The 27,096-nt window shown below is 50.0% G+C and overlaps 1 protein-coding gene across 9 annotated transcripts in view; it reads left to right on the top strand.

The window, feature by feature from the left end:
• ZBTB7C (zinc finger and BTB domain containing 7C) overlaps window positions 1-27,096 on the top strand; it is a 348,164-nt gene that overhangs the window by 63,406 nt on the left and 257,662 nt on the right. For 7 of the 9 annotated variants that reach the window (XM_070630131.1, XM_070630133.1, XM_070630132.1 and 4 more), the window contains one exon: window positions 3,460-3,687. The exons of the other annotated variants lie outside the window; for them this stretch is intronic. Coding sequence is in view for 3 of the 7 variants with exons in the window: in XM_070630128.1 (XP_070486229.1) it covers window positions 3,681-3,687 (7 nt within the window). In the remaining 4 variants the exon portion in view is untranslated. The remainder of the gene's footprint in view (window positions 1-3,459; window positions 3,688-27,096) is intronic. 9 annotated transcript variants of the gene reach the window in all.

Genomic DNA, 27,096 nt, shown 5'->3' with positions numbered 1-27,096 from the left:
AAGAGCGAACATGCTACAATTTCTCGCTCACCCTGCGTTCTTTTCCTTGACAGTGTGTGATGATGAGTGAATTAGACCAACTGACCCCAGCCTTAAATAGTAGCCTCCTGGGTAATAAACATTGTGTCTTAGCCCTGTAAAAACTCTCCTTTCTTTTAAAACAGTTCCTTTAAGGAGAGGCATTCTGGTTCATTCGCTCGTGCCTAAGCTACGTAAAGAGCACCTGTGAAGCGCAGGCCCTGTGCTGTCACCAGCCCCATGGCAGCTGGTGGGTGATGGGGTGGGGACTTGCCGCCCTCCTCACATCACCACCCCTCTGCAGGCCTGCCCTGGGGACCAAAGAGGCTTGCTTCTCAAATTCGGCTCTGTGGAGAGGAGGCTGCCTTCCCATAGGCAGATCTTCAGAGAGAATCCAAATGCAGCAACAGGACTTGCCTCCTTCAGCCCAATGCCAAGCCACTGCCAAATCCTCAAGCCCCTGGCAGCCCTCAGCTCTCCCTGCCGCATCCTTCCCTCCTCTCCCTACATCTGAGGAGAAGAAAGCTCCAAGCAGTGGTCCAAAAGGCTGAATAGAATTTGCTTTGTATCTCCTGGGAGCAACATGGTAAATACACAGTCACTGAATGAATGAATGAATGAATGAATGAACAAACGGATGAATAAGCGAGTGGGCCAATGAATGAAGGACAGATGGAGTCTCATTCTCTGCTCCAAAGGAACATAAAGTTTGGAGGAAGAGAACCGGGCTTGTAGAATGGGAGCACTGTGGGACTGAAGGGCGCCTGAGGGATCGGACCCTCCCCGTCTTTTTATGGGAAAGGACACGCAGGCTCGGAGGCCGGCGGGGCGGCTGGTGAATGCCTGCGGCGGACCGCAGAGGTCAGAGGATGGCGAAATCGCCCAGGGTGAGTGAGATCCGGAACTGAATGCAAGGCTGCCCTACTTTCCCTGGGCCGCGGCCCTGAGTGTCCCTCGTCCTTGGGAAAAATTGCCTTTTCGTATGGTTGGGAGTGGATGGCGCAATTTTTCTTGGAGGGTTAATTGTTTTGCTGACAGCACAGATAATTAAAAATGAGCATCCTGGAGGGAGGGCGACGGCACCATCTGCTGTGAATATGTTTTGACCCCACCTTGCAGGAGGCTGGAAAGCCTATCCCCACTCTCCCCACCCCCAGCAAAAATTGATGTGCTTTAGCTGTTTGTTCCCGGAGCTACAGCCACCAGGTGACCGTGCAGCCAGCAGGATGGGCAGGGGACCAGCTTCTAAAGGATGCAGCTTCTTTCTCCCTCCCCCACGGCATGCAGTGCACGTAGTAGGGCTCACAGAGCTCCAAGGTAGAACGAGGACCCACTGGCCACCTGAGACACAGCACAAATGCCAAGGAGATGCCTTTCTGTTCTTCCTGTAGCCTGATGTTTTGAGGTCTGGTCTGCTGTTGACCAGAGGTGGGCGTGTGGGTCTGCACTGAGCTACATGGCTGCCACTGGTGTTTGGGTCGTTTTCCTGCCTAACTCCATGGATTTGCCATCTCTTCTGGGTTTCCTGGACTTTAGCCTGTGCTGCTTGTTCTGGAAGGAGCTTGGCCCCTGCCTTCTATTGCCAGGTAGGAATTTCCTAGGTTGTGATTCCTCCATGTCAATAGAAGCAGAGAAACCTTGGAATCAAGCAGAGAATCCCGTCGTCCAGGAGCTGCTGAGCTCTTTCTTCATATGGGTGGAACTTTGTGGGGTTTTTAAAAAGAATTTTACTTAGGGATATGTCACATATATAAGCATTGGAATGTTTATATGCATTTGGAAGGTAATAATAATAATCGCTTCGTTCTTTCAAAGGGGCTTCCAACCCCCAGTGCTGTCGCCCAGAAATGCCTTGGAGGCCAGAGCTGTAGAGAGCCAGGTCGCCCAGGAGGCTCAAGGTCGGCACCGCCCTCCTGAAGCTGTGGCTATTTATCACAGCCAATTTCCTCTTTGCCCAAGCTGGTCCTGTTAGCTAGGAGCCTCCACATTCCTGTCTTCTCTATTTATCACCCTGTTCTCTCTGTATTCTCTCCTCCTGGACCCTCCTATCAGGGAAGAAACCAAAGGCATGATTGTTCTCTTCTCCCCATCCCCCCATAGCAGGCTAAGCATGCCTCTGTTCCCCTCCCTCTTCCCACTCCTATTGACCTGCCACCCCCCTGAAGTGACATGAAGTTAACCTGGCATCAGGGAACTTTCTGGAAAGAATGATAATTGCGAGTCAGGAATTCCAGTCTGGACTCCTTCACTAACTGACTGTGTGACCTTTAGCAAGATTCTCAACCTTTCTGTGCTTCTGTTTGCTCATCTTTAAAATACCCCTTTACGTGGTGATTGTGCAAGCAAATGTGTCCAAAGGATGAAAAAGCATCTTGCAGGGTATAAATCATCATGTGTGTTGTAGGACATGGTCATCATCATACTTACAAAATCCATGGGGCCTCATGGTCCTGCCTTCCTTTGCCACCCTCACTCCTGTCCATGGTGCTTCCCCTTACCTGAGCGCTGGGTGCCCTGGCAGACATTCTCCACCTGCCACAGCCCCTTCTTAGCAGTGCATCCACAGAGGCTGGAGGAGGCTGAGGTTGGGGTGGAGCTCAGGGTCAGAGCCATCTGGGCAGTGGGAGCCCTCCCCCTCCGCCCCCAGGAGCTGGAGGTCATGCCGGGTCAGAGGTGCAGGGCTGCGGCCAGTGTGGACCCCGTCTCCAGAGATGGGCAGATCTCCACGCTGGAGGAGGCTGCTTCTAGCTAGAGCCTCTTACCAGCCGCCCCCTGCCTCCCCAAAGTGTGAGGCGTGGTCTTGGCTGTGAAATGTGGTCGCTCAGTGGAGCCAGTGTCTGTGTCCCTCACCCAGCGAGCTTTGCATCTCCACTCTTGTCTCTCACTCTGACTGAAGGGCTTTGAAAGGTGGCTTATCATCAGCCACAGATGGGTGGCCTTCCTGGAGTCCCCAAACCACAGCACCCCAGAAGCCTTGTCCCAGGGGCCTGGGCTGCAAGAGTTGAGGAATGTCCCCAGTAGACACAGCCTTGTTCTTTGGTGGGTCTCACTGAGGGAGGGAGAATACCCAGCTCCTTCATCTTTCCTGGGGCAACGAGGTTCTGTTGGTGGGTATTAGCTAAACTCTGACTGGTGGGTAGGATGTATGACAGAAGGTGGCTCTTTCTGGCAGATGAAACGAAATATGTAGAGGTAAGAAGACAGGAGTGAAGGGGTGTGTGTGTGTGTGTGTGCATACACACTGAGGCCTGGGGTTAGAGTTGGTGGTCTGGACATTGGTAGTGAAGTGTCCAGCTCGGGTAGAGTCTGTATAGCCACCAGGAATTGTAAGACCTAATAATAAAGGGCAATAAGAGGATGGCTGGAAAGTTCTAGAACAGTTAAAACTTGGACATGCGTCTCTGGCCCTGGTAGTTGACAGGGCCTCTGTTCTTCCTGCAGGTCCCCTCTGAAGCAGCTGGGAACTCAGGAGGCCTTACCACCCCCGAGGAGTGGCCTAGCCAGGAGAGCAATAAGGGATGTCGTGGAGCCCACTCAAGGCCTGAGGAGTGAGCATAATCCACAGACCATTGGACCTGGAGCCTCCAAGTCAGGGGGCCTGTACCACCAGGAGACTCAAGAAGAATCGATGCCTCGGCCCCCGGCGACATGTACACGGTGTAATGACAGGTAATGAACCTGAGGCTCGTCTATCCTTTCTGAATGATATGGCCGGTAGGAGAATATATCAGCCAGCAGGAGACATAAAATGTCAAACCTTGGGAAGATAACTATGCAAACAACACACAGTAAGGCCTGATAAGATGATAGATGGATGCTTTATAGTTATTAGTTTCTGCCCCATGTGCTTGCTGGAGCCAGGCACCGGAAGATTTAGCATCAGGTGGGCTCACTTCTTCTGCCTTATGGGAAGGCCTGATGCTGTTCTGGATGCAACACACCTCTTGTTTGAACAACGTGGAGTAACAAACCAGGAAGTCATTATTCTCCACTAGTTCCCTTGGGAAGCAGGGAGCCGATGCTGGTGGGGAAACAGAGGCAGCAAGGGGTGCAGGAGCTCTGTGCTATATCAGTGGTACCTGAGTGATGGACCTGGAGCCCCCACTGGTTGGCAAGCCTTCCAGATTGGTTCTTATTTCTCAAATGACAGAGTGAGATGATGGATGGGTATTTCTTGTAAAAAAAGGAAAAGGGGACTTTGTGGCTTCCTCCTTCCCTCCAAGGATGCCAGGGCAAGCAGCAGATGATGAAAGGTGTCTGGGGGAGGTCATGAGTAAGGTCTGGAGAGCACAGGAGGGGGCTGGCAGACACCCTGGGTCTAGCAGTTGATCTGGGGAAGTCAGCCAAGGCTGGAAGCGTTGAGCAGATCCCCAGAGCCTGGAAGGCAGAGCCCTAAGGCTGAAAGGACAGGGGGCCAGTGGGACTGGAGACCCCAAAGATGAGCTCTGATCAATGGAGGGGCTGTTCTTAGTCATCTGGTCTTCACTGTGTGTGTCATGTAGGGTACCACTCTAGCAACTTCCACTGTAGGGAAAACGGCAGGCTGGGGCTGGAGCAAAAATAGCTTGGGGCCTTGGGAAACTGACCAGGGCAGGGGGAGAGGGCCAATGGCCTGGGGCAGGAGGCCCAAGGGGGTGTGGCAAATTCCATTCTGGTGCAGGCCAGTGTCAGGGTCCTCAGGGTCAAGCCAAGGGATGAGGAGGGGCAGAGTATTAGGACTTCTGGGTGGCCTTGTTCTAAATCGGGCAGAAAGAATGAGATGAAGGAGTCCAGAAAGCTGAGCCCGGCTCTAGGAAATGGAGCAGCCACAGGCACCAGGCAGGCCCAGGACTTGGCTTCTGTCTGTATGAGGAAATGGAAGGGGAATTGAGCTCTGGGGACCCTGGAAAGGATTGTCAGGGGACTGGCTGTGCCTGGAGGGGCCTATCTCGGGAGCTGACAGCTCTACAGGTGCCTGGGGCTAGCTGTTTCCCTGGGTACCCCCGACCCTACTATACTGGCCCTTGGCTACTCCCAGACCCCTAGCTCTCAGTAGGGCAGTTGGTCTGTGCATTTTAGACTTGACTGGGGACCTGAGAAGGGCTGACCCTGTGGGGCCTTGTGTTGGGAAGTGATGGGGGCAGGAGGAGGCAGAAAAGGTCCAGCCCTACAGGTGGTGGGTAAGGACTTTCATCATGTTTGTGGCCTCAGGAAGTTGAGGGGCAACCTACTTCCTGATCAAGGCAAGAAAGAGCTAAGGATCGAGTCTATCAGAAAGGCTCTCAACCTAGTTTACCAGTATTTACCGAGTACCCATGGTAAGCTGGGCACTGTGCTAGGTGCCAGAAATGCAAAGATGCGGGAGGCGAGTCTGCTCCCAGGGGAGGGAGTATGGGGCAAAGGAGAAACCATGGGAGTGGAGACAGATCCAGGACTCTGGGAGCCTCGGACTCCTCTCCTCAAAAAGGGGACAGTACTTTCTTACTCACAAGCCGGCTGGGAGCATTAAATAAGATAAAACATGCAGAAAACTTAGCATAGCATCTGGCACCGTAATAAGGGATCGATACATTTAGTTTACTTTCATTGCTTGGCTCTCAGAGGAGCCTGCAGTCTGGCAGGGGTGGGAGCAAAGAAGCCTGGGAGAAATGCATCGGCAGTCCCAGGGCTTCCGATTGCTAATAGAGTTTGAGGCCTGGGCTTTGAAAACCTGGTTATCAGAATTCCTCTGGCCATGGAAAATGTGGTCGAAGGTGGATCTGAACACTCAGGGATGGTGACTATATGCAAGTGCTTTGGCAGTTGTGGGGCCTGGGGGTTCTTCTCGGGTGCTGAGTAGGATGGAGGCGGGAGGGGTGGGTCCTGGAATTCACAGAAGTGTTGAGATGAGAGGACATTCTCAGAATGCTTGGAGAGTCTTGCCTCCTGGGCTTCCAGTGTTGTTCTTGGGAGCGTGGCTGGGTGAGGTGGGTACAGAAACCGTGGCAAGCCTTGGGACCTGAAGCGGGACTGCCCCAGAGAGGCGGAGCACGAGCCACCGATGCAAGCCATGCCTGCGATTTTCCATGTTCTAGTAGCCACATTTAAAAAGGCAAACATAAGCAAGTGAAATTAATTGTAATAATGTGTTGCATTATACTCAACACGTCCAAAGCATTATCATTACAACATGTAATTAATACGAAAATCATTATTAATGAAATAGCTTACATTCTTCTTTTCATACAACGTCTTTGAAGTCCAGAGTATTTTAGACACTTGGAGTACATCTCAGTTTGGACTAGCCACATTTCAAGTACTCAATCGCCACGTGGCTAGAGGCTGCTGTATTAGACTGCACAGGTCTAGAATCTAGAGTATTTTGCCGAGGGGTACCCAGAGGCCAGGGGTACCCTGAGTTAAACAACAGGATTTACTATTATGTCTTTTTCTTCTGACACATCTGTAATGAATCCCGGAGGAGGCTGGCTTGAGTAATCAGAGATGTCTTGACTTGCTTGTTCTAGATGGTGACGATGTTCTCTGGAATCAGCCCTGGCTGCGGGTCTCACCAGCTGGGCTCAGGCGCCACCACTTGCTGGTGCTGGGGCTGACCTCAGGCAGCTCTGAGCCTCAGAAGCTTCCTAACAGTGGAACTAATAATTTCTGTCTTGCTGGGTAACTATGAGGACTAAATAAAATAATGAACAATTGCTCTGTGACTTTCGATGTCAAGAAATAATCCTTTTTATCTTCCTGGATCAAATGAAAACCAGTTTGAGTTCCCCTGCTGGCTAAGTTTGGCTAAAGTCTCCTAGCAGGCGTTTCTGTCATTCTGTGTCTACCCTTCTGTTGTATGGGAACTGTGGGGCCTTGCAGGTCAGGACAAATAGGGAGCGGGTGAGGCCCGGACCTTGGCCCAGGGTGGCGGTGGCTGCCTGTGGCCCCTCCTTATCCAGACCTGTGTGGTCCTTTGGAGGAGGTAGGCCAGCAGGCAGCTCGTGCCCCTATGTCAGCTCTGCCATAGGGAATGCTGGGGCCCCAGGTCTTCATCTCCAGGGTGTGGACACCACCGAGGTGCTGTGTTCCAGTGGAGTGAGGGTTGCTGGCCACTCCAGGACCCATTACCTGAGCCATCCCAAGTGTCTTGGGACCCACCAGGGATCCTACTCCAAAAGCTGCATGTCCTCCAATCCCTCTCTCTCCTGTCTCCCAGTCTTGGCCTTTGAAACACAGGCCCATCCCTACCTCCCAGGCCCCCTTTCTTTCCTCAGCCGTAAAAGTACAGGTAACTTCCCCTTAGAGCCAGGGAACCCGTTGTCACAAAATATGGCTGCTCTTTGGGGGGTGGGGAAGTACATTTTTTAAATTATTCTTTGAATGACATCTGTTCCAGTCACTGGCCCCCAACAACAGCAGAAAATAGTAATTGCTATGTACATTTATTAACATAGCATCGTGACACGTGTAGCTGGCACAGGGTTGGCACTCCACAAAAGTAAGTTCTCTTGTGCCCAGCCCCATCTGAATAACAGGTTCAATAATTCCTGCCTTCTGGGGTTTTTCTGAGACTCAAATGAGATTGGGCATGCGAAAGTCCTTTTTCAAGTTGTACAATGTTATTGAAACTCTTAATTCCCTACTTGGGAGTATTTTCTGGTCTGGGAGCTGGGTTAGTTCTAAAGGTGCCCTTCCACTCAGCAACATGTGGCAGATTGGGCCACCAAGTGCTGTCCTCTCACCAGCAGGCTCAGCTGTGTGCTCCCACAAGGTGCTCCTTCCCACAGAGCAAGCCCCTCTGAATTAACCCCTTGTCTCCCGTTCTCCTCTGGGAGATGGGAAGGACCTGTGTGTCAGTGGCAGCAGTGGATTTCCCCGGCATCTGGTTTGGAATCCACGCAAATTTTCATGAAAGTTCATAATGCATCCTTCCTGGGCCTAAGGGGAGTGAGGCACACATCCTAGGAGGTCACCTGTGTCCTCCTCATCTGCCTGGCTTGGGTTTGGTGAGGATTCTGCAATAGGGAAGGGGGCTTGAAGGGACCATCTGCAGACAGATCCCATGTCCTCCAGGCCTGGTGTGGAGGGAGCAGAGTAAGGAGGCGCAGGTCGGTGATGCCAAGAATAACTGGGCATCAGCTTCGCTGGGATCAGTGCAGACTCACTGGACAGAGGGAAGCTCAGGCCTGGGAATTGAAGCAGCATTTTCAAGGTTGGGTGAACATTTGATTGTGTGTGGTTGGGTCAGTGGTCCTTTGGGGCTCACCAAAGCAGTCTGGGAGGCCCGTGTTACTGCCTCTCTAGATGGGAGGTTCCTCCCCATGCAGCAGCTGGCTTTTCCTTCCTGCTGCCTCTCCCAGGGCCTGAGTGCTCCAAGCTGTCATGAATCCTAACAGAGTCCCCCAAACCAGTGTCATTGTGACCTAACGTCTATTTTAAAATGTAATCTGTGGCCCATTTAGGGGACAATGAGGGGGGAAGTTTCACAAAATCAAGCGCATTTAGATAGAGATTTATTCCTGGCTCTTTCTAAGTTTGCTGTGTGACCCCTTGCAGATCTCTCTAATTCCCCAGGCCTTCATGTTCTCATCTATAAAATGGGCGGGAGAAAGTAGCCCTCCATGATTTAATCCTGCTGCCAGGTATACACACATTCGAAAAGTAAGAGGCACTATGAATCTTAATCATCAAAGATTAGAGAATATTATGGCAACACCCTTTTCCCTGCCAAGTCTAGCAGCGTGCAATTCTGTTCTTTAAAATTAAGTCTCTTTATTGCTTCCTGGGGGCCCACGGGGAACAGCTTCTGACATATCACCTTAAAATTTTGCAGCAGGAGAGGCAGAAAGCCACGTTGCCCTTGACTGACAACCTTCATATGGGTACTTAACAATTCTAATTTTTCATGATTCTTCTGATAAAAATAGTGCCCGACTAAAAACAAATACGTTTGTATTTTCCATCTCCTTAATTAGTTTCTAATTTGGGGGTTCTTGTTAGCTTAAAATCATCTTGCTGAAATGGTCTTTGCATGATAAAAAAAATGTGAAAACCACAATCAATTCTGGAGAGATCTTCCTATTTAATTATGCTGATTGGAGCGCTAGAGACCCCTGGCAAAACGAACCTCTCAGAATAAGCTTGATTTGTGTAATTTGGTTTTTAAAATTTTTAGATGCATATTTATCATATGCATCTTGTTCTCCTTGAAATTCTGACTCATCTCCTAAGAGATGGGTGGAGGGATCTCTGGGCTGTTGAGACCCTGGGACTCCAGCTAAGCCCGTGGAGTCACTGATCACCTCTGGCCTGAAGGGAATATGGAGTCCCCAGCTTGTCTGGTCATTTAAATGTCTTTTCTTTAAAGAAAAGAAAGCAAAGGTAAAAGGTCACCCAGAGACAGCCTAGGAAAGAATTTCCTAGATAGAATTTTGGAGCTCCATAGTAGGAGGGAGTTTTCCATGAAATCCAAGGAAATGGGCAAATCTTGGGTTAGAGATGTATCTAGAACCAAATTCCAGAATGTGATATAACTTTGGAGACCTTGGGAAGAACGAGTCGCTCAAAAAGATATGTCCCCCACCATCCAAACCCATGGATCACTATTTTGTTTGGTATAAGTTGGACATCCAGATGTAATGTTTAGGAAGGACATGGCACCACTCATGGCATTTTCTTCTATAAAGGTGAACCTAAATCTGCTCAAGCCTGTAGAGCTAACACCACTTTATGCAGGATCCAGGGGAACATGCAAAACCCCTCCGGGGGGAGACCAGCACCAAATCTGGACCACTAGAAGCTCTCAGAACAGATGCCCTAATTTCTCCAACAGGGTGTCTAGGGGCAAGAAGGGGAGGTGTAGGGGAAATAGTTACAGATTAATAGAGTCTTAAGAGACCATACCAGCCAAACGCACACTATCGGTCTGGATTGAATCCTGTTTCAAGCCGACCTGTTGCAAAAGGACATATTTGAAAGAAGCAGGGAGACCCAGGCTCCGTGTTGGATATTCAGGAAGTAGTGTTAATTTTTTTAGGGTGTGTAATGTTGTGGCAATGTTACATGCTGAAGTATTTGCGGATGACATGATTTGATGTCCGGGATTTCTTTAAAATAGTTCAGAAAAAAAGGGAGTAAATGAAGCAAAAACAGAATGCTGAATATTGCTGAAGCTGGTTTGATGATTCGTGATGGGTACATGGAGATTTATGATGCTCTTCTGTTTTTGTATATTTGAAAAGTTCAATAATAAAAAGGAAAAAATAATAATAAGGAGAAATGTCCTTACTAGCTGGCCAAGCCCTGAAATTTCACCATTAGAGCTTTATTCATCTAACTTAAGCCTTTCCTAGTCCGTAACATACAGCTGCTCCTGGGAGTGTGGTCTCCCCTTTAGGAAGGTAGCAGTGGGGCAGTGGAACATTCTCCGGGGCAGGATACAGGAGGCGTCCCATGCAGAAGGGTTCCAGGTAGGGTAAGCCTGGAGGAGGTTGTGTTGAACTAAGCCAAGCAGGTTTTTTCAGAGCCTTGATTATGCCAAGACGCACTGTGCATCTTTGGATGGGAGTCAGCTATAGCAATGCAGAGTTCCCCAAAATTATTTGTCATATGCTTCATAGGAGATAGAAACCTCCAGCCCCTCCAAGGAAAATCAGAGTAGGGGCAGGGTCAGAAGCCTGGGTTCCAGAGCTGTTTCTGTTTACTAACTAGTCATTGGGCAATCACTCAAACTTTCTGAGCCTCAGTTTTCTTATCTGTAAAGTCAGCCTAATATTACCTGCTGCCTGCCTTACAACAATATGAAAGGGCTTCGTACACTCTAAAGCCCAAGACCAAAGGTTAAGTTGTGTGATTATTATTTCGTGCCATTTTCTGAAACTCAGTCCACAAACATTTGTTTGGAGCCTCATGGCTCAGTATACAGATGAAGTGTAACATCTTCCAAAGTATGGACTATTGTGGGTGTCACATGCTCAAAAGATACAGAGATGGTAGAACAAGTTCTCTGCCCTTCTGGACCTCATGATGGAACTGGAGAGGCAATAAAAGTAAACAGTGATGGGGCCTCGCAAAGCTATCTAGCCCTAGGGATAAATGAAAGGTCCAGATTCAGAGGCAAAAGGGATTGCTCTTGGCTGGAGTGGTCCTCGAAGGCCATCTGGAGGAGGTGGCACTTGACCTGGGCCTTGAAGCCCAGGGGAAGATTTGGACAGGCCATCCCTTTGTGGGTTATGGATCACTCAGCTGGAATATTTTCCTGCCTCCTGCCTCCACACGCCCACATTCTGCAGCTGAGCACATAAACCGTGTTTGGATTACAGTATTATCTGACTTGGGGGCCCACGTCCTCCCTCTCCGGAACTGGGGTCGATGCTCCCCCTGCCGGGCCCTCCCAGCCACTCCCATCCTCTCCTCCTCTTGGTCTCCACCCCTTGTTTCCATCTTCCCACCAGAGCCTAGAGAAGCTGGGATTACTCATCCCGTCCACACTCACTTACTCCTGCCCTCTCTTTTAAGTCAAAAAAAAAAAAAAAAAAAAAGAGTATAAACCACAGAAACAAAGCAATAAATTATGACTCAGAGACACCCAAGCCTTCATGTAGAAATGTTTATTATCATCATCAAATCATTCCTTAGGGCAGTGAGAGAAAACAACTTGAGTGGAAATCTTGGAAAAGGTGGGCAGCAGTTTGTAATGTAGGGGAGAAGGGGTCTGAGGCCCTCCTGGGAGCTGGCCTGGGTGCAGAGCGCTGGTTGGGGGGGTTCTGACTCCCCTCACAGAGTGTGCAGGGAGTTCTCAGGATGTGAATAGCTGTCAAGGGCACTTATTCTCTAAGAGCCCACGCTGTCCTTCAATTTGCACAGCAGAAATGAAAGATAAGTCCCTAGAAAAGGACAGGGCTGTGGTGGATGCAGGGGGCCCAGCTCTGTGCCACGTGAGGACTCAGACAAGCTGGACACGTGCCTTGTCTTCAAGAGTCCCGTGTGGACAGAGCTCAGCCCACTCCTGGCACATTTTAAGGCTCAGTAAGCTGTTGTCAGTATTGATATTTTGGGAAAGGTCTTCCCAGTGTCTGGCACAAAGTCGGCCCCCACCGTGGACACCGCACACCTTAGCTTTGGGCGCAGAGGGCCCGTGTGTTGAGTTCTGGCTCTGCCACTTGGGGCAGGCGACGTAGTTTCCCTGAGTCTCGGCATCCTCAAGTGTAAGATGGGGTAACCAAGCCTCCCTCCTGGCATGGTGGGAGGAGGAAATGATGCAGGGAGAGCTCTTGGCCCTTGTGGGCCCTCCACAGCTTTCAGTGTTCTTCTCTTCCCCTCCTGCCACTGATAAGTAATAAGACATCGGATAAGTTGCCCCGAGCCTCAGTTTTCTTACCTATTTAATGGAAATAATTAGATACCGTATCCTACTGTGGCATCATTTAACTATGAAGCGAGAGTTTAATGGGCAATATATAAAAACACTTTAAGGAGTTTATAAAGAGTTAGTCAGACATTTAAAAAAAAGTATTCCTGTGTCTTCATATATACAAACTCACCCACCCAAACCATACTCAGAAGATGAAATCTCAGAGTGGCAAAACGTGTCCACAGTGAGGTACAAGGGGTCCAGGAGGGAGAGATGGAGAACCTGCCTCTAGACCGGTTTGTATTGTGCTTTTCGGCTGCTTCACTTTCCCAGAGGCTGTTGGTCCACCAATCTGGGCCCTGCTGCCTCCAGCAGAGAGGAGGGGTGAGAGAAGCTCAGGGCTGCAGGCCCAGATCTGGCATGCCACGCCGCCTCTGAAACTGCCCTGTGTGACCCTGAGCAAGTCATGCAGCTCTTCCTCAGACACAAAAATGGTTACAAACCGCCGGCCCCAGGACATCAAGAGGATCCAACAGACCGATGAGTTAAAGCCTTTCTAAGTTGTAATGTGGTGACCAGCTGGAAGACGCCACCATCTTTATAAATCAGCCAGGCCTTCCGGGCCCAGTGGAACAAAAGATTTAATAACACTTGTTAATTGATTACTATGCATCCTGACACTTCAGCTGCTTTTGGGGAGACAGTCGAGATTATTTTTACATTAGAGAGACACTTCTTCAGGAAGCCTCCTGTGGCTCTGGTCCTCCCTTGTTTTTCTGAGGCAGAGGGTACATCTTCTCCCAGTCCTGGTGGACGACAGTCCGGCAGCCGTCCATTTACCCACTTATTCTAATTTGCTTTGTAACTCAGCACTCACTCTGGGCTTTGATTTACAGTTAATGGTTCATCTTTAAATGAGCACTTGGCTGGAATCTTCCATCAGTCAATGGTGGTGGTGTTGACCTGGCAGCCAGGTAATGAGTCCTGGAATGCCAAGTCTACTTTTGTTTTTGGCCAGTATCTCCCCTGTTTTTCCCTACCAGCCACATAAAGAACCCTCCACAAATATACACTCATTTTATTTTCAGGTCACACGGCATAGTGGAAAGAGTACAGGGCTGAGTCAGGAGATAGGACGTCTCAGCCCAGCTCTGCCCTTATCTCACTGTGTGACATCAAGCAAGACAGTCACTTGACCTCTCTGGGCCTTGTTTCCCATCTGCCAGATGGCATAGGGTCGGGAGGGGAGTTCTTCCCCTGAAATCTCTGATTTAGCACAGCAGCCCAATGAGGTATGCAATGGATGAGAGAGATCTGTGTTCAGATTACAAAAAGAATAACTACTTCATGCAAGAAAAAATTAAAACAATATAGAAGTGTTTAACTGAGAAAGTGAAGGAACTTGTGATGAACCTTCTCCCAACCCGAGATCATCTCACTCAACAATTCAGGGAACTGTTAGATCCAGATCACTGTCTATATCTATATTGTTACCATGGATATGGAAAAAAAATCCATATTACACAAAGATGAGATCAAGCTACATGCTATGTTCTGCAGCGTATGTTTTTACTTGTCTAAAAGACATTAAATAAATCTTTTTAAAAACTATTCATACACATTGCTCTAATTTTATATAATATGATATCCTATAAAATGGACGTAATTTATTAATAGGCTAGAATTAATTTCACCTCCTCCATGGACATCTGGGTGGTGGTAGTACATCTTAATTGATTTGATGTTTGGCCTTCCCTCCTGCTCCGGGAGCAGGTCAGAGAGGAGACTGGGAGGGGAAGAGCACATTTAGGGGGCCGAAGCTGCCATCCAGGATTTTCCTCCAGCGGCTGAGCAATGCCAGGGCACAGGGCACTGCCCCCCAAACTGGGGATGCCAGGGCCAAGCTGGGAACACAGCGAGCAGGCCCTGGGGTTGACGGGGGCTGTGGGTCAGAGAGTGCTGGGCAGGCAGGAGTCTGAGAATGTGAACACTGTGTGTAGTGAGCTGGTTGCTCCTGGAACCACAGACTGTCAGGATCTGGGATAACAGTGAGTCGGGCCTGAGTCAGGGGGCTGATGTGAGCACAGCCCTCCAGAAATGGGTGGGGAAGCCAGGTCACTGTGGCCAGCCTGAGCATCCACACTCTGTTCTCATCCTCCTCCCGGCCCCAGGCTGGTGATGTACCCTCCACTTCAGGGCCCACCTGACTGTGGGACCTCAGGCATGGCACTGTTAGCATCCATTTTACAGAGAGGGCAGAAAGGAGAAATTTTTGGCTCTTGTGCCTAGAATTATTTCCCATTTCCTCTTTCTCTTGTGTTTAATTGACTTAGAATTTTTGAGTAGGTAAAGCATTTATATGGGTCAAAAATCAAAATGATCGAGGCCAGCCCGGTGGCGTAGTGGTTAAGTTTGCATGCTCTGGGGCCAGCCCCGTGGCCGAGTGGTTAAGTTTGTGCACTTCGCTATGGTGGGCTGGGGTTTCTCCAGTTCAAATCCTGCGCACTGATGTGGCACCTCTCGTCAAACCATGCTGAGAAGGCGTGCCACATGCCACAACTAGAAGGACCAACAACTAAAAAAATATATACAACTATGTACTGGGGGGCTTTGGGGAGAAAAAGCACAAAAATAAAATCTTTAAAAAAAAAAAAAGTTTACCTGCCCTGCTTTTGCGGCCCAGGGTTCGCAGGTTCAGATGCCGGGTGTGGACCTAGCACAGCTTGTCAAGCCACGCTGGGGCGGCATTCCACATAAAACAGAGGAAGGTTGGCACAGATGTTAGCTCACGGCCAATCTTCCTCACACACATACAAAAACATCAAAATGACAGACAAAGGTGTATGCCAAGATTTCTCACTCTCACCTGTCCCCTTCTACCCCACCCCTGCCCCCTGTCGCCCCCATAGGCAACCACTTATGTTACAGTTGTGAGTCATCTAATCTTGGGGACACATTCTGAGAAATGGGTCGGTAGGCTATTTCATCATTTTGCGAACATCATAGAGTGCACTTACACAAACCTCGATGGTCAGCCCACTACACACCTAGGCTCTGTGGTACTGATCTTATGGGACCACTGTTGTATATGCGGTCTGTCCTTCACCGAAATGTCATTATGGGGTGCATGACTGTACTTTCTGATTTATTCTTCTGGTGTTTCTTTATGCTAAAATGGAGAAATTTTAATATATATTCTTAGTTTACCACTTTTTCATTCAAAAGATAGCCTACTGTGTACTGTATTCTGCACCTCGCTTTTTTTTTTTTTTTAAAAGATTGGCACCTGAGCTAACCGGTTGCCAATCTTCTTTTTTCCCTTCTGCCCAAAGCCCCCCAGTACATAGTTGTATATTCTAGTTGTAGGTTCTTCTAGTTGTGGCATGTGAGATGCTACTTCAGCATGGCCTGATGAATGGTGTCATGTCTGCACCCAGGATCTGAACCGACAAAACCCTGGGCCACTGAAGCCAAGCATGTGAACTTAACCACTCGGCCACTGGGCCGGCCCCTGCAGCTTGCTTTTTTTATTTCTTTAAATATATATCCTTGAAATCTCTCCATATGAGGACATAGAGCACTGACCCAGTTTTTTTCATAGCTGTGTAGTATTCCACTGTACACATGGGCAGAGTTTTTTTTAACCAGCTCCCTATATAGGGACACTTGGGTGCTTTCCAGGTTTTTGCTATTAAAAACAATTTTGAAATCTGATGTCAGTATGAGCTATTTTGTTGCATGTGTGTGTGTTTTCTTTTTTTAAAATTTATTTTGTGTGTATATGCGTGTGTTTTAAATTACAAACTGCACCAAATCTTTTCTAGAAGTAGGCAGAGTACGCATTGCCTATAAACAGAGAAGTGAACAAGACTTGTTCCCAGATTCCTGTGCCCTGTCCCCTGGGCCTCTAGGTGACTCTATCCTCCATGCCCCTAGCATCCTACAGTCCCCAAAACACCTGCCAAGATGCAGTCTCTTTTGCCTGCCTGGGCTGTCAGAAATAGTCCTCATGCCCATTTCCTCCTGTGGCTTCAGAGAAGACCCAAGAATCCTGGGCCCTGGAGATGTGGAATCTCTAGAAAGGTTTTCCTGGTCTTGAAGGCAATGATAAAGGCAGTATGGCCTGGACTAGTGAGAGGACATGGATTCCAGTCCCAGATCTTCCAGTGATGAACTGGGTGGCCCTGCGCAAATCCCTTCCCTCATCCGTCACACAGGTGAGCTGAGCGGCCTGAGGTCCTTTCCTCCCCTCACCTTCTGTGGTTCCAGGCACAACCAAATGGTGTCAAGTACGGTTTTAAAATCCCCAGGCCCTGGGTAGGGATCAACTGTCACTTTCTCAACAAGGGGCCCTGTGCTGGCATTTCCTCGCCTCCCTGGGTGGCTGGAGAGCTTTCTTAACGTGAAATCAGAGCTTTGATGCAGCGGGCTTGTATGTGGTAATAAAATGATGCCCACGTGCAGATTCCCATTACTCGTAAGTACATTCATTTGGCCACAGATTTGTGAAGCCCTTTCACTGCTAGTGCATGAAAAAGGGATATTTCACACATGTTTCACATTAGCACTGTGATTTAGCTTCTGAGTGAATAGGAATCAATGCAATAGCCAACTGCCACCCAGGAGCCCATTTATATTGTATTACAGGCCGCGCGGCCCCACCTTTGACTGCGATCTTGTCAGATCTGATAAGGTAATAGAAATAATAACTTACATTTTCATTATGTGAGCTCTTTCTCCAGGGCTTGGCCTCCTGCACGGGTGCCTTCTCTGTGGTCTGTCTGTCCCTGTCAAGGGTGTGTCCTAAGTCAGTGGGGGCCTCACACTGAGCCTCCCCCTAGGAAAGAGGCCTCGGCATCATTTATCAATTAATCCATTGGTGGATCAATTCAATCCAGTGTTGTTGTGCTCAGCACCCCTCAAACACAATGTGCCCATGCGGAACTCCTGCCCTGGGCCCCACACCCTGGGTCTCCTCCTCCTGCAAACAGCACCACCGTCCGCTCTGTCCGCCAGGCCTCCTGCTTCAGCCGCACCTGCTCCCCGGCTCTGCATGTTAAATGTCCCTGGAGTCTGCCCCTTCTCTCCGTTCCCCCTGTCATCACGCAGCCCGGATCACCCTCCTTGGACCGGCCCAGCAGCCCTGCCTGCATTTTCTCTGGCCGCCCCACCCTGACCCCGACCTTCATACAGCACACAGTAGTTGCTGTGGTAAATATGCTCATCTGGTCTTGTTGCCCCCTGATTTAAACCCTCTAATGGCCTCTAGTGGCTTCTAGGATAAAGGTAGAAATTCTTACCAGGGTCCACAGGTCCTGCCCACTCATCAGCCTCCTCCAGCACCCTCTTCCTTTGGTTTCTAGAACAAGCAGTGCTCTTTCTGCCTCGGGCGGTGTGCACACTGCTCTCTCTGGGCGCTGGCTTCTCTCTCCATTGTGGGTGAACCCCTGTGCACCCATCAGAGCACAGCCAGGCTGTCCCTTCCCTGAACTTCTGGGCTGGGTCAGGCCCCCATTAGCTCTTATTGTCGTTGTAAATAAATGTCTAACAGTGTAATATCTGCCTCCTCACTAGAGGGTAGACTCCAGTCTCACTGACAGCTGGGTCCTGGCACAGCACTTAGAACACAGTAGGAGCATAATGCATGAAGGTGTGAGCAAGCAGTGTCCTGGAGGGCATGGCAGGGGGACACAGAATACAGGCCGCCCAGTGAACATTCTGTATGTAGCAACAACATCAAAAGAATGACAAAGTCATGAACTGCAAAGGACTTCAGAGGTGGTCTCAGCCCCAAGCTCCTCTTTCAGAGAGGGAGTACAGAACTGTGGGCAAGACCATGGGTCCTGAGGTCAAACTGGCTGCCTTCTTGCTGTGTGCTCTTGAGCAAATTGGCTAACCTCTCTGAGTCTCAATTTCCTCATCTGTAAAACAGAGACAGTATCTTTTCCAGAACAACATTGTGAGCATTAAATGAGAAAAATGTTATGAGAATTAAATGAGAAAATCCATGCAGGCACTTAGGACAGAGCCAACCCTGAGCACGTCTTGGCCATTATTATTGTTACAGAAGATGACACTGAAGCCCAGAGAGGTTAGGCTTCCTGACCGGGATCACACAGTTACTAATGCACAGCCTGGTTTTTTGTGCCGGCTGCTGGACCCAACTTGTCTCCAGAAGTGCTAACGCAGTGCTTGCCCTCCAGAGGTCTCCGGTCATATTGCTATAGCACAGTGGTTCCAAACTGGGGAAATTTTACATAGCCCCCTAACCTCCAGTGTGCATTTGGTGATGTCTGTAGACATTTTTTATCGTCCCGGATGTTGGGATTGGGGTACCACTGGCATTTAGTGGGTAGAGGCGAGGGATGCTGCTACACATCCTACAATACATAGGACCCCCCCTCCCCAACAAAGAAGCCCCTAATGTCGGTCATGAGTGCTGAGGTTGAGAAATCCTGCTATCGCATTTATAGGAGAGCTCTGGGCAAACTACGTTGGCTGGAAACTGACCTGATGAAGGGCACCATTTCTAAAAAGGACAGGAGGTGCCTAGTAGATCCAGGGAAAATGGCCTCTCTTGTTTTGGGGCTGGGCAGGGATGGAGGGCTGCAGATGGAACTTCAAGGCAGATGAGGGCCCATAGAGCTGTTTGGAGCAAAGAGAAAAATAATAGGGGCAGCTTGATCAGATGTGCATTGGGTCTGGGGAATGCGGGTAATTTTTCTGAGTGGCATGATTGCCAGAACCTTACAGACACCAGCATCCACCTTCCCCAGTTCTTTTTCCAAAGAGCCTTTTGCTCATTTGAGATTTGGGGGCGCTCATGCAGGGATGCAGCTCCTGGCTGGGGCAGATCGGACTGCAGCCTATGCGCTGCTACCACCTGCCAGCGCCTCTGCTGATTCCGGCTGCCCCTGGGAGGTGTGAGGACTCAGGGTAAGTGTAAATCACACTCCATCCAGTTTCCCCACCCCCAGCCCAGCACCATTTTCACCTAGGAAAAGTCTAATAAAAATGCATTCCAGGTCCTGGTCCTAAAGGAGGAAGGATGGGGAGGAGCCGGGGAGGGGAGCCAGCCCAGGGCAGCCTTGATTTAACATATTTGAGCCGCAGGACTTTCCTGACCTTTGAAGCTGCCCCGGGGCCCCTGGGTACTGGCTCCACTCTCCAGGGCTGTGGGGCAGCCCTGCAGAAAGCCGCTGGGTCTCAGACCACTGTGGGAGTAAGGTGGTCCCTCTTGGCTCATCTCAGGACTGATCCGGCCCTGCAGAGGTGCCTTACCTCAGTGGAGGATGCCCCAGCCAGGGCTCTGCCTGGGAGAGCAAGTGGCGGGAAAGTCGCTTGTGGGCATGAAGCACCTGCAAGGCGTGGGGCCAGGGAAGCTAGACGGAGCCACTGGAGTAGTGGTTCTCAACCCAGACTGCACATTAGGATCACCTGGAAGCCTTGAGAAAATTCCAATGCCCAGGCTGTACCCCAGACTGATTATAGCAGTCTCTGGTGGTGGGACCCAGGCACCAGTAATTTTTCAGTTTCTGCAGGTGATTTCAATGGGCAGCCACTGATTTAAATCTTCCCTGGGCTCTGATCATCTAGCCACATTGAGGCCTGTAAGGAGTGCACCTGATTGGGGTTCAGGGGAGGGCCCCATCTTGAGGAGAAAATCATGGGGCTGACAGACCCTGGGTGGGGAAGGAATGTCACCCAGCTGGCTGCACAGGTGACTAGGATTTCCGGGTCAGGTTGGCTGCACAAGGGTTTGGGAAAGAGCATGAGGACCCAGAAGTGGAGGCTGCCCAGAGCCAGGGAGCCAGGCTGAGGCTGCCAGCACATTCCCTGTGCCTGGTAGGGTGCTTCTCTGGCCAGGCGAGGGAGCAGGGGCTCTGCTTAACCTGCTGTAGAGTTTACGGCAGATTTTGTTTTGTGGTTATTTGGATGCTTGTCCGGTCTTTGCTGCCAGCCTGGGAGCCCCCGGGAGAGCAGCGTTGGGTCATAATTATATCCAGGATGTGGCCACATCTCGCCTCCTCCGTCTGCTGATCTCTCTCGGGTGCGACCAGCCTCATCTCTCACCTGGATCATCACAATGGCTCCTGATTAGCATCCAGCCTCTGCTCCCAACAGTCTGTTCTCAAGGCAGCAGCAGAACGATCTTTTAAGATGTGTCAGATGGTTTCCTCCTTTGCTCAGAACCTTCCAGTGGCTCCCCAGGTCGCTCAGAAGAAAAGCCAAAGTCCTCAGAGTGGCCTGCAAGGCCCCCATTTTCCTCCTGACGCATCTGCCCACCTTCCAGCAGCTTGCTCCCCACCACTGTACTGGCCTGCTCTCCAGGATTTTGTGCCTCAGGGACTTTGCATATCCTAGATGTTCCATCTTCCTAGAAGCTTGGCCCCCAGAAATCTGCAAGCCCCTTCCTTCCCCTCCTTCAGGCTTTTTCTTGACTGTCATTGTCTCGGTGAGGGCTTCCCAGACGACCCGCTCCCTGTCTCTGGGATCTTCCTCTCTCCCTGGTGCTCGTACACTGACATTGTCTATTTTGTTTACTGACTATCTCCCTACACCAGAATGTGAGCTCCAAGAGGGCAGGGATTTTTTTTTTTTTTTTTATTGCATTTGCTGGTATAAACCCAGAGCCTGGGGCACTATCCAGGCTGCAGTGGGGGCCCGATGTGTTTCTTCTATTTCCCTCTTTGGGACTATTGATGTTTACAGGGGCTTAATCACAATCTTTGGCTCATGACATTCTCTCTGTTGGTCCATGCATGTCTGCTTTTATTTAATTACGTAGTTATTTAGTTATTTTTATTGATAAGCCCCCAAAGAGCTCATCACCCAAGACAAAGCTAGGATTTGACAAAACCTACATCCACACATATGATGATGCCTCCTCACCGAGGTAATCAGCTTCCTTAATCCTGTCTTTATCATTCTCCTGCCTTTCTTTTTATTGAGTTTCATTGCATCTATCTGTAGTCCTAAAAAGGATATTTTATAGTAGTTATTTTTAGCCTTATACAAAGTCTATTATGCTGTATATAATCTTTAGAGTCCTTTTCACTTAGTGTTATATTATTAAGATCTATCTACATTGTTGCATGTACTGTGGCTCATTCCTTTTGACAATGAAAAATATTGGTGGAATGAATATTTAACTTTATGTCTCCCCACAGCGCCAAGTTCATGACAGCTAACATCTATTAAGTACTTCCTCTATGCAGAGCCCTCTGCTAAGCGTTTTATTAACCCCACTTCACAGACGGGAAAACTGACACACAAGAGGTGAGCACTGGCCCAAGGTCACCCCTGACTGGCTCAGGGGGCAGAGGCAGGATTTGAACAGGTATCGTGTGTCTCTAGAAGTCTTGCTTCTGCCCCTGTACCACACTGTCTTTCTGAATGAGTGAATGAATGAGTGAGTGAACCCTCACAAACATGCTTACCACCACTGCCAGCCCTTTAGGAACCTGACTGAATGACTCTTGGTTACAAATCAAGGTTACACACACACACACACACACACACACACAGACTGGCATTCTGGAATTGCTTACAAATACTTGTTAATTGACAGAAAACTTACAGTAGGAGAAATAGACCTTACCTTCTGATGCTTGCCAAGATCTCTCTGTCTCTCTCTGTCCATCTCCCCTCTACTAAAAGAGAAAGCCAGCTGGGCCTTGTGCTCACAGGGGCTGGAGGCTCAAACGGCCATCTCAACAGGCTGTGCCCTTGGCCTTGGCTCCCAGGTGGGGAGCAGGCTGGGTCGTGCCCTTGGCCTGCGGGAGGAAGAGGCTGCTCAGGGCAGTTCCCCTCCCTCCACACCGGGGCTCCAGCTGACTGCAGGGCCCTCACTCAGCAAAGCTGGGCATGCGGTGACCAGAGTGGGCAAGGGCTGACCCTTTCAGGAGCCCCTAGCCATCGGCTGCTCCCTTTTGGCTCTAGGAGTGCCCCCTCAGGGGTGAGACTCCCTTTACATTAGGAATGAACGGAAGTGATGGGGAACAAGAGGACAGGATGCAGGATTGGCAGACACTAGACACTGTCCCAAGAACAATGCCCCTGCCCTGGGGGGTACACGCAGCAGGGCCAAGGTCAGGAAGAGAAATGCGCCTTGCGGTGGCCTTGGTCTCGAGCACAGTGTTGGGCTCGTGTGAGCCAGGTTTGACCACAGGGAGGACGAGGCCACGGATTTTACCCTTCAGTCATGCAGAACGGCCTGTCCACCATGCCGGCGTTTGCGCAGAGCTGGAGCAGAGCTGGTCTGGAAGGGGCTGCCTGGGACTTGCGTCACTGACCAGCCGGGAGAAGGCAGAGGGGTCCCTCTCCAGGGAGCCAGACGCCTGAGAACCAAGCGGTGGAGGAGGCCAGAAGCTTCGCCTGGGGGGATGCGGGCAGGGGCGGATGTGTGAAGCAGGTGGTTCCAGACCAGTGAGGTGGGAGGAGGAAATGAAGGAAAGCGAACACTGTGATGCATCTGCTGGCTGTATCCACAGGGGGCGGCAGAGAGCAGAAGACAGACAGCTGGGCCTCCACTGGAAATCAGTTCACCCCGGCCTCGGCTTCCCTTAAGCACCCATGGGCCTAGAAGCCTTCAAGCTGAGCGCAGGTGTGCAGCCCTGTGGAAGGGCTGGGGCCTATTGCTAACGTGCATGCACTTAAGCAAGACCACTTGGGGTGGGTGGCCAGGAGGGAGGCGGGGAATCCTCCCGAAGAGGAGGAAAGGACTGGCTGAGCTCCAGGTGAGCTCTCTTGACCCAGGCTGCACACTGGAATCGCCCCTGGGAGCTTCAAAAATACCGAGGCCCTGGCCCGGCCAGACCAACAGAATCAGGTGAGGGGTGGGGACCCAGGGATCAGTGTGTTTTAACACCGCTCTGGATGATTCTCTCTTCAGCCAGGACTGAGGACCACCGGGTCGGCCACTCTGCTCTTTGAGTTCTGGCTTGCCCGGCAGTAGCTGTAGGTCCTGGGGCATTGACTTACATCGTCTATACGCAGTGATGTAACAGGATGTGCTGATGTCGGGGGCTGCTGTGAGGATTAATGCAAATCCTGTGTGTAAAGTTTGCACGTGGCTGCCACCCAGGAGGAACATATACAGCCAGCTAACAGCACCCGTACTTTGCAAACAGCCCTGGACCTGGCAGCCTCAGAGCAGGGACTGTGGCATCCTTGGGGGACACAGAACATTTGGGGAGAAGTTTTGTTTTTGGAATCTGAGATCTGGGTGAAGCTGGCCTAGAGGCCTGGGTCATGTGGTAGACACTGCCTTATACCAGATTCTCAGGTCAGAGATGATGATGTCTGCTTCCCTAAAGGCCTTAGCCTTTGTTGTGACGTCCAGCTGGGGACAATGTTTTAGCCAAAGCTGCTGGAAGGGCAACATTTGTGGAGTGTCTCTTATGTGCTAGATGTGTTCACATTTATGCACACAATTCTCACAGCAACCAGGTGCAATAGATACACATATTCCCATTTGACAGAGGGAGAAACTGAGGCCCAGAGAGGTCTGGCAACTCGCTCAGGGTTGCACAGGAGAACCAGGTCTCTTGACTTTTCACCATGCCACAGGTGCCTCCCTGCAGTCACAACCTGTGGCTTCCTCCCCAGGCTGGGGGATGGGCTCTGGGCTCCCTCAGACCCCCGTGCCTTGATTTCAGTCATCTCCTATTCCTAAACCCGTAAGCAGAAGGGTCATTCCCTTCAAAGTTTCCCCTCGTTTTTTTTTTTTTTTTTTTTAACTTTTTCTGTTTATTTTCCATGAAGATTTTTAGTAACATTCTTTTGAAAATTCCAATTCTACCCCATCCGTAAGGAAGGGAAAAATGAGTAAGGGAGCTTTCTGTCAAGGCCCAGTGTACCTCCCAACGTGGGTGGTGGGCGGTGTAGCCAGGGACTGGGTGGGGGGATTGGGGTGCCTGGTTTCTGGGTCTCTAGGGCTGGACAATTGATGCTGTGAAGCTCCAGGGGCAAGAGGAGCAGGGGCAGCGAGAACTACGGATCCTCCTTCAGGGGGGCTGGGCCGGGTGCTCCAGTTGTCAGGAAAGTCTACCCTCCATCCATAGGGCCTGTCTCCAAGGCCTGATTTGTAGACTTCTTCCCATTTTATGTTACATTTTGGCGGAAGAGGGCCATGAAGCTAACTGAGACCGCCTAAAGGTCAGAGCTGGACATGAGTTCACCCAGCCCGGGGATTCTCTGCACAGTTGGATGGGGTGGAGTAGGGGTCAAATGCTGCTGGCCTCCCAGAGAGGCTCATTCATCCATGCCCATTAGGAGATGGCATTCCTACTGGTAGTGTGGGGTTTGGGCTGGACACACGTTCCAGTCTACCTCCTTACCTCCCACTTTGCCTGAAGTGAGGAAACTGAGGCCCAAAGCAGGAGGTGGCTTCTTAGGGGTCCCAAGGCTGGTAAGTGGCAAAGCTGGGGGCTCCTGAGTACCAGGTCAATGCTTTGCACTCAAACAGAGTGCCGGTGGGAGGAGGGCAAAAGAAGAAAAAGGGATGACCTTGGACATCATGAGCCCTTGTGGGGATGACCTTCACTCCATTGTGAATCTAAGCACAGGATCCCCCAGGTGTGCCTTCCTCACCAGATCACAGAGAACTTCGGTCATCTTCCTGTATCCTGTTAGGGTTTTGAATTTTCAAAAATCCCTGAGCCCCATGAACCTAATTCACTATTGTTGTGCCAATTTACCCCCAGTGAATTTCCAACTGTGGACAAGTGGCTGGTGTTTCTCTCAAGGTCAGCCCCCCAGGCACCTGCTTTATGCAGAAGTCCCCGTGTTCCAAGTGTCTCAGCTCAGCTGGCTTCTGCAATCACACACATTATGTCCCAGCTCTAATTGGTGCTCTCGAAGGCATTCCCCAGTCGGACGATAGGGTAGGCTTTGTCAGCCCGAAAAGAGGGCAGAAGAGGACTGCCGTGCCCACGGTCACCGTGCCCTCCACAGAGGGCTTCTTTCATCCCAAGTGGCTGTGCAGACCCCAGAGGAGGAGGGGCAGCTGAGGGGAACCATGCCCATTAACAGCTCTGCTCAGGACTCCTCTGCTGGCTGCGGACAATGCCTGCCTGACTGCTTGTGAAGTCTCGGCAGAATGGCTTATTAAAAAAGAGAGCCAGGGTCAGGGCCAGCACCTTCAGTGGCTGCAGCCTGAACTCTTCTCCCAGCTGTCAGTGGTCTTTGGAGGGGCGGACTGGCCTGAAAGGGAGAGGGCAACTGTGGGCTCTTCCTCCTCTGGTCCCCGAGGATGCTCAGCTGGTGATAACTTCCTGAAAGTGCTTTCTGGAAAGGCTAGGTCTTGCACCTGATGAGGGACCCAGGGCTGCCCATAACCTGCCACCGCCCATCATCCCCTGAACTCGTTCCAGCATCTCTCAGTGCACTTGGCCATTATTTGCAATGAGCCCACCCACTTGTCTCCTCTCTCCCCGGTCACTGGGCTCCATGGGTGGGGTTGCCAGATAAAACACAGAATACCCAGTTCAATTAGAATTTCAGATAAGCAATGAGAAAAAGTTTAGTATATGGATATCCCAAATATTGCACAGGACACACTTATACTAAAAAATTATTTATCTGGAATTCAAATTTAAATGGGCATCTTATATTTTTGTTTGCTAAATCTGGCAACCTCATCCACAGGAAACCTCCCTACCATAGGGATGGGCCCAAGAAGGGTGACATCTGGGATCTGTGGCTTCTGTCCTCTGCAGGACCAACTTGACTGACTGAGGCTCTGGAGATTGTAATACCATGCTGGCTATGACTCAGTAGGTCTGGGGCAGGGCAGAGATTCTGCATTTCTGACAAGCTCCCAGGCCAGTGCTGCTGACCCAAGGACCATGCTTTGAGTAGCAAGGAAATCGAGCAGCGGTTGAAGATTAACCTCAGGTTCATCAGGAAGTGGGTGAGGGTGGGGGGCCGGGGATGGGGGTTTGAATTGTGGGACTCACTCCACAATTCTGAGTTAATTTGTCTGAGGAGGGGCCCAAGCAAGGGATTTTTATTTTATTTAATTAAAAAATTTTTTATTGGAGTGAAAACAATAACAAAATTTACCGTCTTAACCATTTTCAAGTGCACGTATTGTAGTGTTATGTATATTCATTTTATTGTGAAACAGATCTCTGGAACTTTTTCATCTTGCAAATCTGAAACTCTATACCCATTAAACAACAACTCCCCATTCCCCGCTTCCCTCTTGCCCCTGGTAACCACCATTCTACTTGTTTCTATGAATCTGACTCCTTTAGATTCCTCGTATATAATCGTTCAGTATTTGTCCTTTTGTGACTGGCTTATTTCCCTTAGCATAACATCCTCAAGGTTCATCCCTGCTGTAGCGTGTGTTAGGATTTCCTTGCTTTTTAAAGCTGAATAGTATTCCCTATGTGTGTGCCACATTCTGCCTATCCAGTCATCTGTGGATGGACATTTGGGTTGCTTTCACCTCTCAGCTATCATGAATAATGCTGCTATGAACATGGGTGTGCAAGTATCTCTTTACTCTTTATCCCGCTTTCAATTCTCTTGCGTATATACTCAGAAATGAGTTTGCTGGATCATATGGTAGTTCTATTTTTAATTTTTTTAATTAAAAAAATTTAGGGGCTGGCCCATTGGCGCAGCAGTTAAGTTCACATGTTCCACTTCAGTGGCCTGGGGTTCGCCGGTTCGGATCCCGGGTGCGGACCTGGCACCGTTTGGCACGCCATGCTGTGGTAGGTGTCCCACATGCAAAAAAAAAGTAGAGGAAGATG

This window comes from Equus przewalskii, chromosome 7, assembly GCF_037783145.1.
Source record: "Equus przewalskii isolate Varuska chromosome 7, EquPr2, whole genome shotgun sequence".
NCBI lineage: Eukaryota > Metazoa > Chordata > Mammalia > Perissodactyla > Equidae > Equus > Equus przewalskii.
This window is presented reverse-complemented; position numbering and strand designations above follow the sequence as displayed.